The sequence below is a fragment of the Mugil cephalus genome, chromosome 17, assembly GCF_022458985.1.
Source record: "Mugil cephalus isolate CIBA_MC_2020 chromosome 17, CIBA_Mcephalus_1.1, whole genome shotgun sequence".
Lineage (NCBI taxonomy): Eukaryota > Metazoa > Chordata > Actinopteri > Mugiliformes > Mugilidae > Mugil > Mugil cephalus.
In genome coordinates this window covers 18,116,750-18,129,086 of record NC_061786.1, presented here as the reverse complement: position 1 = coordinate 18,129,086, position 12,337 = coordinate 18,116,750, and the positions used below count along the sequence as shown (strand labels likewise).

At 42.0% G+C, this 12,337-nt stretch overlaps 1 protein-coding gene across 3 annotated transcripts in view; it reads right to left on the bottom strand.

The window, feature by feature from the left end:
• Nucleotides 1–10,321, bottom strand: part of dnmt3ab (DNA (cytosine-5-)-methyltransferase 3 alpha b) — a 36,480-nt gene extending 26,159 nt beyond the window's left edge. For 2 of the 3 annotated variants that reach the window (XM_047610824.1, XM_047610826.1), the window contains exons 1-4: nt 10,166–10,284; nt 8,800–9,012; nt 5,271–5,378; nt 274–625 (exon numbers count right to left, since the gene is read on the bottom strand). In XM_047610824.1, the coding sequence (XP_047466780.1) occupies nt 274–625; nt 5,271–5,378; nt 8,800–8,880 (541 nt within the window). In that variant the 5' untranslated portion in view covers nt 8,881–9,012; nt 10,166–10,284. Of the gene's footprint in view, nt 1–273; nt 626–5,270; nt 5,379–8,799; nt 9,013–10,165 lie in introns of all 3 variants that reach the window. The other variant, XM_047610825.1, reaches the window with a different exon arrangement.
• Between the last annotated feature and the right edge of the window lie 2,016 nt (nt 10,322–12,337).

Genomic DNA, 12,337 nt, shown 5'->3' with positions numbered 1-12,337 from the left:
TGCTCTGCAGACCTAATATTTATAGTGCTTTTTTCTTCACTGAACTGTGCAGCTGCATGAATGCGACACTTTTGGCCTCAGTGTTACTAATCCTGGCAGCGTCTGTTCCATGCTCTGTGTGTGGAGCTGCACATACCCACTCAGTCTGACATCCATTTACAGTTCATTATTCAAAATCTTGTACTCGTCACATGCACATGATTTATCCTGCTGGCTCAGAGCGGAGCTGATCAAAAGATAGCAAGACTAAAGAACCAGAAGCCAACAACTCACATTTGGTCGGGCGCTCCAGTTTCCGTCTGCCTCGTTTCTTGCGCGGCGTCATCAGCCCGTCGTCCTTCTCTTTCTCCGAGTCCTGCTCGTCCCGGCTGGGCAGGAATCCATTCTCCTGGGAAGGACTCAAGCTCCGACCCTGGGAGCTGCCTTCTGCCCGGAAGGAGGAAGGGTCTCTCGGGATCCCGTTCTCCACTTCCCTCTTCTCCTGTTTGGGGAAGCAGGCATCGGACATCCTGTCCCTGTGTCCGCCCATGTCTCCATTGTGGACCTGTGCCATGGACGGCCTACCCACTCCGGCGAAGCTGTTGACCATACTCATGCTGTCATTGATAGAGGCAAAGCTTTCGACCTGCGGGCGGGGAAGAGGAGGTTGAAACGTTAAGATCCTGGCAATCTATCAGCCTCAGAGGTTGTTATTGTTGTAGCAGTATGTTACAGTTTGATGTGCCTGCCAGCGTTTATGACATATCACTGGATATACTGTAGCTGGCTGGTGTACAACCTTTCAGAATGTACAACAAACCATCCAGTGCGCTTGAGAAAAGGTCATTTGCGTGAGCAGCAATAAAACAGTTGGCGTTATCTGAGTGAGGATAGATAGATGGCAGGATGATGGCAGTAGTCCTGATGATATGATGGTAGTGTTATTGTAAATAAACAGTATATAGTAGTAGTATAGTATATAATATAATATATAATAGAGTATATGATGGTAATAAAAGTATGTACTAATAATGGCAGCAGCATCGGTATATCATGTGCAAGGTGGCCATACATAATTGCAATATGTAATATGTAAACATGTATAATATATGCAAATAAGTACTTGATTATGTAAGATATACTTGAAGTGCAAAAGTGACATCTAGTATCGTTCCTTAGAGCAGCGCGGTTGAATGAGTCTGTTGCTGAAGCTGCTCTTCAGCTTTGTCCAGTGTTTTGTAGAGGGGGTGAGAGGGATAATCACTCCTCGTCATTGTTGGCTACAGGGGGGTGTTTCCAAGAATGAAAAAAATGCATCGCACAAACTTAATTTCACGTGTTAAGCCTCCTCGGCTCTATCAAGACAGAATCAAACGTGTAGCTGAACTCTTAACTTATCGGTCCGTGAGTTATGGGATTCTGCATACAGCTCTATTAACCTAGAGTTGTAAACTTCAAAGCTTTGCCTGTAAATCTGCCGTACAGTCATTAACTTGCAAGTGAGGAAGGGATTACATTACAGTTTATCAGGTACACTAGTGAGCTTCCTGTAGTCTCGCATTCATCATTACACCAGCACAGAAATATGTCGAGAATGTCGGCTCTTTGACAACCGAGAAGATTTTCTCTCTCGTCCAGTTTGGAACGCCCAGTTGAACAATTTTCATTCTGCACAGAGGAGTAAATTCAGAAGATAGCTGACCCTTCTGAAGCTAAAATTAAGCTTTCTAGTGCTAGACACGGAGATCTTGCACCTAAAAAACAATCTTAGAAGACCTAGATAGGATTTGTTTCAACTCTCAAGTGTTTGAAGAAATGTAATAAAGTCTCTGCTGCTGACTAAAAATAGGCATAAAAAGACTTTCTCAGACAATCCCATTATAAGGTCACCAGGAGCAGAAAGTAGAGCATGTCTTGTGAGATCTGACTGTCAGCACTGATGAGAGCAGCGCTGAGGCTTTCATCCGTAGATCGAGGTACAGCAGTTTGCATTTAAGGCCATCAACACATCGCCTCAGGAGGTATCTGGCTGCTAGAAACTACATCTAATCTGCAATCTGATTTTTGCAGATTGAATAGGAAACTCAATGTAAACCTTGTGTTTAATGTGACCCAAAGACCTAGAAAAATGTGTAACGGATGCGAGCGCAATTATGTGGTACAGACGTGCAAAAATAAACCTCAGTGAAAGTTATACCGTATCATAAAACAAAGCTACACCAAGCCAAAGCTGGCTGTAATGCCTTTTTCATTGGCCGCAAAACTCTAAATGACTCCATCGCTGTAGTAGCTGAGGAGAAAATTAACTGTAAACCGAACAATTGCACTCATGCAAAGAACAGCTCTCCAGTAAATCTGTTTGACACGACGAATGAAAACAACGAAGCTGCTTCTCAGTCACTATTAATATTCTGACTCACTTCATAACTACACATAACAAACAGTCTTAACGGATGCAGAGGCACACAAACACACTCGCAGCGCACACAACAGTCACTGAGAGAATTACGCAACAGATTAGTGACCCAGTGAACTACATGTGGTCCTTGCCAGAGGTCAGAAGTCACAGCTGATAAATCAGGCAGCTCAGACACAGACAAAACTACCTAATCTAATTCACTGCCGCAGCATTTCGCTCAAACACAACACCACATTATCACATTCAGCAGTGAATAATAGGTATTACAGACCACTACAATTTATAGAGTTTGTGTAAAATACAGACCTTTTTGTGAGACTATGGACAGGTTGCTTTAGTAAATATTAGATATAGCATCATATCATATCAGGATTACATTTTGCTATTTTGATAATTGATTGTTTCGGTTATTGTTCAAGCTAAAGCACATTAAGTGGATTTGGATATCTGGTGTAACTTTAACAACTTCCAAGGAGCGAGGACAAGGGAACGAAATATTAGATGGCAAAAATCCCAAGCAACAAACTTTATTAAATCGACACATGTTTTGGCTCTGGCTCTTTATTGGAACCAGTAAATGTCAAAACTTGACCAGATTGCGTACATTCTTCTGCTTTTATTTGTGTTACGGAAAACTTTTAATACGAACTGCTAGGTTGGAGTGTGAAGGCTTTATTCAGTATTGTCTAATGTTTTATAACCCAAATGATTTGTCAGTCCATTAATAAAATAATCACCTGATTAGCTGAAAATAGTGCAGTCGGGGTAGAAAGCACTGTTCAGACATTGCCAAGAATTACAGTAGATGAATACCACTTCCACAAGACCTAATCTGACCAAAATCATCCTACAATCATAATCCATACCAAAGCTAAAGCGTATAAATGATACATTGCTAAGCTAACAGGTTGTGGTTTCATATTTTCCACATGTAAAAGAAATGAAATTCTCTTGATCATGTTTTTAGTAATTTATCAGAATGCGCTAAATACCATGTACTCAATCTTAGTGCTAAGAAAGACAACCTACACATGCAGCCACTACATTTACACTACATTGGGGATTTAGCGTTGTGTATCACCATGCATTTTGTGTGCTCCTTCAGACTGAAAGCCTTGACCATTAGAGCCTAGGACATAGGTCATACAATACTTTGTTTTGCCTTTTTGGAGCAATTTCTCACCAATCTGTGAAATGAGAACATTACCTTGTCCCCAATGTCTTTGTCCTTTCAGGTAAAACAACATTTACCTTCTGTTTTTACTATATATTTGATAATTCGCACCAGAAATATCTTTTGACACCTCTTTACCATGGCTAATGCCTGAGTGACAGTTTCACTCTCACAAGAATAACAACAACAACAACAGTGAAACACCTAATGTGACCAGAACGTCTGCTGCACGCAGTCGATCTCCCGCAGCTGTGAAAACAGTCCCTATGACGCCCTAATTCTGAGTACAGCTTTTCTTTATCAGTTATTGATACTACCCCACAGCGCCTTTAAATACACAGACCCATACCCTCCGGCGTATCCCCCGTGGCCGTGTATTACCCGTAAATATTTTTCTTCTGTTTTCCCTTTTTGGTTTGTTGGATCACACCGTGAGAATTAATTAATTTTAGGAGAGGTTTATGCAAATCATAACATCTCAAGAGTCATTATTAAAACAGGGCTTTTAACTACAGAAGATATCGCAGACAGATTACAAATTGTGTTACAGTAGTGTCTGTGTATATCTGAGAAACAGGGTGGAGAGTGTGTGAAGTTTATTCATGAGCACAAAGTCGTGCATGTACTGTCTTACAGATTAAATATGTATTTGTGTCCGCTAGAAGGCCACAGATAGGTGCCATCTGCTGCCAGATATTCAATATTTCCTAAATTCCTAAAATGTTTCACCAAGTCTAGCATTATGGTTAAGGCCGTGGCCACCAGGCCAACAATCAGCAGTTGGCCGGTGTTGGGCTGTTGGGTGAGCATCTGTGGCCCTGGTCTCTTTTTGTCCCACATGTCCCACACCGTTGACTTGGCACTGGTAACAACTGTACACTAACTGATTCTGCACAGCGCTCTCTAGCTCTTCCAAGCTTCTTAGTTAGTCCTGGCTCTTCCAATTCCTCCCATTTGAATGAGGTGACCCCACAGTCAGCTTTAGCCACCACTTGTTGTTCGGTGACAGTTCGGTAAAGATCTAAACATGGTGCTTATACACCCAGCCAACTGCTGAGTGGAATAGCCCCCAGTGACGGTAAGCCATTGGTTCTGATGATCTCCAACATCTTTTTTTTATGCATTCGAACTGGGGGAGACTGCCTGTCTGAAAATGCATCCCTATAATGACATAATTGGTTTTATTGTGCCCTTCTTTGTGGCAGATGATTTTCATCCGGCTTCAGTTGTTGCGGGCTGTTGTGTAATTCGGAATAGCTGTCGTTAGACGTGGTAGGACATCTTGCAGTTTGAATGTGTCCTCTCGGATTATTTTTTGTATTTCAATTAACTTTTATTGAAGGAAAGGCGGGCAGGAAATAATGATAGGGCAGACAAATTGAATGCTGGACATCGTCGCTGATGTGGTGCGGACTGAGACCATTAAACTTCCAAGGCACATGATGAAGGTAGATCAAAAAAACATCTGGATTTAAACATTCAGACTAGATCTTGGAAAGTTTCGTAAAGTGTTTTGACACGCTGTGTTTAATTTAGGGGCTATTTTACAAAAGCTTAACAGACTTATTAAATAAAGCAAATACGCAATTTCACAGGTTCCTTTTAATGCTTCTCTGGAGAACTGCCTGACGTCAAGCCACCCACCAAAAGCATAGGCAATCACTAGAAAATAAGCATGAAAATGTTCTGATGACTCACTGGAAACTGCTTGCGCTTCCTTCCAGGCTTGCCAACCTTACAAGAGGCAGTACTTTTAGTCAGCTTCTCCTCTGGCATCAGATCCATGTCTAGTATTGTGCTCTCATCCTGTGAACAGAAAGAGCACACCATAATTTGGACACAGTGTCAAGCAATAATTGGAGTTACCATGTCCTTAGCTTCGGAAAGTTAACTTTAAATGATATGCGCGTGACGCTGCATCTTTCAAGGCCACCGAAGATGTGCGTGTAGCAAGGTAACCGGCAGTTTCACCTCAACCAAAGATGCAGCAGGAGTGATACTAGATCTGCACGACACACACAAAACTGCACCTCAGTGAAACACTTGAACATTTGGGAAGACTGCAGCGGGTCCTTGAGTGTCTTTGGTTGAGTGGACAATGAGACAGATAGAAATTGAATGACACGTTCCTTTGAATTAGGCTGAAGTGAATGCTCTGCGGACGCAGGGCTGACCTTCCACAGACAATCCCCCCTTGACACCGTCACAAAGACGTTGACCGGCCCCCACTTTCTCCTGCTGCAATTTCCCTTTGATTAATAAAACTGTCTACCCCCATGAACAAAGCCCCATGTCCGACACCACCAAGTACCCCTGGGGTTGATGGGAGAAAAGATGATCCTAATGTAGATGCTTTGAGTTTCAATATTGACTGAATGGGACCACCAGCACCAGGTTTGAATGCAAATGAGATTGCAAGGCCGTTCCTGACAGCTGCAGATGGGGAGGTGGGGGTATGGAGCTAGGTCCTTATTAAATTCCTTCAGTATTGAGTGTGAGATTCCCTGGAAGATAAATGGGCTCTCTGCACCGTAAGGCATTCCACAGACATGTCCCTTTGCTGATGTGTTGTTAAGTACATTTATTTTAAGCTTAGGCAGTATGCTATAGTGTAACATGAGAAAAGATTACCGTAATGTCTACGTGACTTTAAATAATGGGTATGGGTGGAGTTACGTACAGCAAGACCATCCAATCTGAAATTACAGAAGAAAACTGAGAGAGAGATGTCTTTGACTTCTCTAACGGGACGTAAATTACTGTCTACTCATGCAATAAAACCGTCATCCTGCTTAAAAACATTTTAAAATGAGCAATTAGGGCTTAAAGATTGCATCAAAACCCTGGTGTCCAAAGCCCATCTTTAATCTGAGGATCCAGGTTTATTATATTGAACCTTGAATTGATCAAAAGATCTTCATCAGAAAGTAGGAGTTTCAAGATTCAAGAGTCTTTGTTGTCATTATGAGAACATAACGAAATTATGCATAGACCCCGGCTTATAGGCACGAACATTTAAATAACAGTTACGGAATAGAAAAAACACCCTTCAGTAAAAAAAGAAATTAAAAAATACGTACAAGAAAATGTAAACACTGTAAGTGCAGCTTAGTGCAGTTCCAGTCTATGAAATGTTGTGAGTGTGTGATTGTCCTGAGGACTGATGGTCTGTTAGATTTTCAGCAGGGGTGAGAGTGAGTGTGTGTGTGTGTTTGCATGGACTGGTTCGGGTTTTCTTATTTTCTGAGCACTTTAACGTCTTATCTCATCTGGGTAAATTAAACAATTTAGCAATTTACTCTTTACAAGGTCAAGAAGAAACATCACCCATGAAATTGAAATGAATGTGTTTTGAGAAAGATTTTAGGATACGATCAAATAAGAAGCTTCAGTACTGTAGCTAAGGCCGTGCTCGCGCCAGACACGTTTGCCTTGTACTGCGTCATGTGTTGCGATGTCGGAGTTGGCTTCCATTATCATGATTCACCTTTTCGTATCGAAGGAAAGCACTGCCATTAGGATTCTGATTACCTGGTGGTATATTATATTCAGGCTCCGACCTTGGGCACGGCTAGTGATCACTGAAGCCCAACCAATGGTTAAACAAACTGGACATTTGCTGATTGTATGACGCACTCTACATGGTCCTTGTGTCTGGCAGAAGGAAGGCTTTTGGGGTTCATTCTTGTGTTACACTGAAATCTGTGACCATTCAGATTATGTGCTGAGCAAATACCGCTAGATTGGAGTGTGTATCACCAGCCAGAAACCTTTGAAACACAAATCCAAACACAAAAATGCTAAGAAAAGAGTGTGTTTTAATAGACTCTTTTTTACATATAATTTAGGTCAAGGGCGTTAATAAGTATGGGCAGTGATTTCAAAGGTCGGGCCAAGTTCCATCCTGAGAGTGTTTGTGTCTAAAATGGAATAAATCCATCAACCATTAGTGTCCAAGGGGGATAACCTAATTTACATGAAGAAATTGATGTGATCAGAGTAACTGATGCTGTAATTAATGGGCAGAGGATTTATAATTGCTTAAAAAATTTTCTAAAATCTGGGAAAATCACAACAGAATATTCACTGATGCATTCACAGAGACAAAAACAGAGGTCATCCGCAGAGCTTTAAAGGGTTGTTGTAAATGTAGATATCAGGCCATTTTGCAAGAGAATGTGTTTTGCAGATGGTTCCAGTTCATTGTGCGATCACTAATAGAGTGCCTGGTGCTTCGTTTTTTTTTTTTTTTTTTTTTTTCCTTAACAGGGCGGCAGAATTTGCATAGATAATAGCACGTTTTGAGTGCAGCCTGGTGTGCAGGCTCATTTGGGAACCACTTACATGGATGACACAATTCAGCAGTGCCTGGCTATCTCTGCGGGAAGAGCCCCGCAACACACCGCTCCCTCAATTGCCAAACCCGGAGAGCGGAGACACAGTGAATGAAAATAACACGCCATTTTCACACACAGCTTCACCCTAATATTTCTGAGAAAAAAAAACGACAGAAACAAACTGAAAAAGCCTGAAATATAATTTGTTGTTGCCTGGAGTGAACCCCGCTACATTGTCAATATCTGTGCTCTATTTCCGTCTGGATAGCCGGTTATTTAAGGCAATGTCTGTTGCCAGGCAACAAGACTAAGGGCAGTACTGTGTAATAGGAACGCAGAGGAAGAGGACAGATCCCCCCCCCCACAGTAAAAGAGCTGTGTAGAGCCATTCCGGCTTCTACTCAACCTACACCAGCCAACGCCCACGTCACCAGCCACCACCATTACAACAGCAAATGTCAAATAAAACAGCTGCAACAGCCTCCTTGGTGATGCCGCTGTTGCTGCCACGGGAGTGATGCTGCGGGGACTCTAATTACGAGCCTGACTGCATCATGAAAGGTGACAAGGCACTTCGCATGCTGCCTGGTTCCTCAGTAAAAAATCTGAATATTCCTTTAATAAACAGACGTAACCAATGCGGCCGCGTTGACCACAGTAAAACCTTGGATAGTGGAGATTAGCGGCCAGCTTGACCTCCCTAAAATCAAGGAAGCTTTTAATTGGTTCTGGCATGAAGACATCCCTTTAATTCCAACATAATCTACGCATCTCACCGTAATAAAGACGATCAACACTGTAATTGATTTGGAATTCACAAACAAGCCTCACAAGAGTCCCATAGCGCCGAACTTAGACAAAATTGAATATTACACGCTTGTGCTTCTTACCATTCTGCTTCCAGGTGAATCGGCGAAGTCTGAGCCTTTGAATGCAGCGGTGTTGGCGTTGGTGACAGTGTTGGACGGCATCGCTGAGAGTCTTACAGGCTTATGGGTGATGTCTGATGGTGGGTAGTGTGGATGAGGGAGGTGAAAATTAACTCAAAAGGATGGGGGGGAAATGAAGAAATGAGAGATGATCCCTCTTCTCTCTCTGCTCTCCTGGAAGACAAGAAGAACAACCATCACTTCCTGCAAGTGTTGTGCAGCAGCCGTGCATTAAGAGTTTAATGCAAACTGAATAATGCAGCAGCAAACCTGACACATTTTATGCATATTTCCTGCACATTTTATGCAAAACATTTTATGCTTGACTCTTGCAGCTTTCTGTCTTTTTTTTTTTTTTTTTTGAGTGCCGTCTCATACGCAGCTATAGGACCCACACAGGCGTCTATAGATACTGTATGGCTACTATAGCCCACAGGCCTATTTTACACCACATGGATGTGGATGGTTGTGCAGCACATTAAATGGCGACTGATCTGCGCACAGTAACCTTTAACAATTCTCCAAAAAAACAAAACCGCACACTTATATTGCAAGACACGTTTTTAAAACACATTTCCGTGGGTCAAAGTTACTCCAGCAGTCTTGACTTGCGCATACAGCGGAGCAACACTGTTGCACTCGTGGAAATGTGTGGAGGAAGAAGAAGAAGAAGAAAAAAAAACCCTTAAGCCTATATTTATATAGGATGTGTTTAATTGAACAAAGGTTGGTGACAGTTTTATTTGAGCCATCTAACACGCTGCCGGAATGAAGTCCTTGCTCCTTAACAAATAATTGCATGCAACAACCAGAACGTGAAAAATAATTTATTATAGGGCCACACGGGCTCGGTGTCACCGCAATTCAGTGCATTATCGGCTCACAGCCGGGCCACACATTATTGCAATCGGCTGACGTGCGTTTATTATTCAACTATCTATGCGTTAAAATTGCAAAGTTTCAGATCTTTTGCAGCAGGGGGAAGTCTGCAGTGTGACCCAGGGGATTGGCTCTTTTACAGGCCACGGCCACTGAAGGATAAATTCTTTTAATGAGGCCAGTGTTTTAAGGAGCCGCGATGCTTGTTCCGTGCCGTAAATTCAAGTCAAGTTCACGCGTCGATGTCCGATCTGCACATCTGCAAAAGGCAAACCCTAAATCGCTATTTCCCATTTCCATCGAGCGCCTTCCGCTCTCAGAGAGCTGTTCACGCTTTTTTTTTTTTTTTTTTTTTTTTTTTTTGTTCAGATAAAGGTTGCTCTTCCTGTGCCGCTACTAGTGCCGGGTTACACGGATTTAAATGCGCGAATCGCTGTGTGTTCGTTACCCAATTTTCCCAAGTCCCAGGCCTGACCCTTTTTGTCTCGCTTGCTCCCGGAGCCTCCTTCCTCTTCTCTCCCCGTCCTCCACCTCCCCAGCCGGCTAGCTGTCTTCCAGATGCTCCGCTTTCACTGCAGGGGCCTGCAGACGATTTGGCTTTCCCGGGTCCTAAACACAGTCGATTGACGACTGGGCGGAACTTGCTGCTGGTAGTCGTAGTAGTAGTAGTAGTAGTAATAGTAGTAGTAATTTATTTATTTCATGATTTTTATCTTTTTTTGATTGAAACGGACTATGCATTACCGGTGAAGTGGAACTGGCCTGGAAATTCTTTTTACGACAGTTTCCAAAACACTCTGAACAGACATGCTCCTTTTCACAAATTGCCTGTCAAAGGTCACAACAATCCCTGGTTTCCTTCTGAGCTGGGTAGTCTGCTTAGAGACAGAAATATTGCATGGGCCAGAGCAAGACAAAGTGAAACAGATGCTGACTGGCTCAGATTTAGTAACTACCTTTCAGAAGAAAAAAAAAAAAAAAGAAAAAAAACTTAAATGATCCCAAAAAGCTTTGGAGGGCGATCAGTTCTGTCTCTGGCCAGGTTTCCTCCACTGAACCTTTATCAACAATGGTTCGTGCATGATAACTGACTGACATGTTAAACTGTTTTAATGAGCATTTTTATTTCAGCAGGTTCCTTATTTGGGCCTGGCAAAAAGTCAACCAGTCGGTTTCTTAAATCGGCCACGGATTGTCCCAGCAGCCCTAAAAATAAGAGTTGCACTTTTTGTTCCTACGTCATCATCTCGTATAAATGCAGTCGCTTTTCTTTACCTTTTAATCAAATGACAGCCTTATGACACAATAGTTTGACATTAAAACTCCCCTAAAGCCCTGACCCTAGAATTGCCCCGGTAGTAGTAATAGTAGTAGTAGTTTTCTCCTAATTTTACAAAGGACTCTAGCAAACATTTCCGTTTTTATTTTATACAACTTAAGTTCATGCATCTAATTCCCCAGACATTAGTGAAGTGACACCCTTAAAGCCTTTATTAGTTAATGTTTTTGATTTATTGCCGCGTTTATTTGACAATTGAGAGACGGGAAACACGGGGAGAAATAAAGCGGCGATCACGCACTACAGTGTTAAGTTATATGACACAATTAAGAAGCATACAAATCATTTAAATTAAATTAGGTGGCCACGTTTATGCTTCAAAGCGCTGTGTAATTACTAAAGCAGTTAGGATAATTGAAACCTAACAGCTAAAAGATATCTCAGTGAAAGCTGTTTAGTATGCTACAGCATTTTTTTTTTTTTTTTTTTTTTTAAAGAGGGCATAAATATCCAGGTAATGCTTAATGATGACAAAACTCACACAGGAACCCAAGGAGACTTCCTATCTTTAATTTGCTTTATTTATGGGCCCCCTGGTGACTGTGGGGCCCTAAGCAGCCATGTAATTAGTCGACGCCTGAGGCCAGCTTTAAGGCCTGGTGAAGTAAAACATGTGTTACTTATACTTTAATTATTCGACTGTGCACACTTCATGACACTGATGGGCGCCTTTTCTGTCGCCTCATCTTCCGCACGTATTTATGCAGATATATATTCAGATGGACAGGTGCAGACGTCTCAGTACAGACGGTGTTACGTCATATTTAGTCTCTTCCTGTAGCGTCGTGTTTAGATTCGGACTCTCGTCCTTCTTTTGTCTTTCTCTCAAGATATTTGTTTACGTTTTTCTTAAACTTCTACATTGTCTTGTGCACGATTCTGCTCCTGTGGTATCTTAGGTTCATGTGGTACATGAACAAAATCAGTGGCCTGCTGTGCTGTGCAGCTTGAACTGACTTCTTTCATAGGATCAGACACAGTTGGAACCACCGTGCCTCACTGCAATGCATTGAGGCATTTTGTCGAAGTATGTACTTTGAAAGAGTACTGTAAACGTTGCACAGGGTATTAAGGCTTCGACAAAACCTCAAACAAGTCCAGTTTTATCTTTGGTTTAGACAAATCATTACCTGAAAGTCTTCCCAGAAATATTTAATGTAGCCTTTTTTCACCTGGAGTAACACCAGGTCCTGGAGATTAGCTTTAATTTTGTGGTGCTCAAAAGCTAAATCTTACTTGTCCTTGCTGAAGTTTGTACTCTGGTGTCAGTTAGCAATGCTA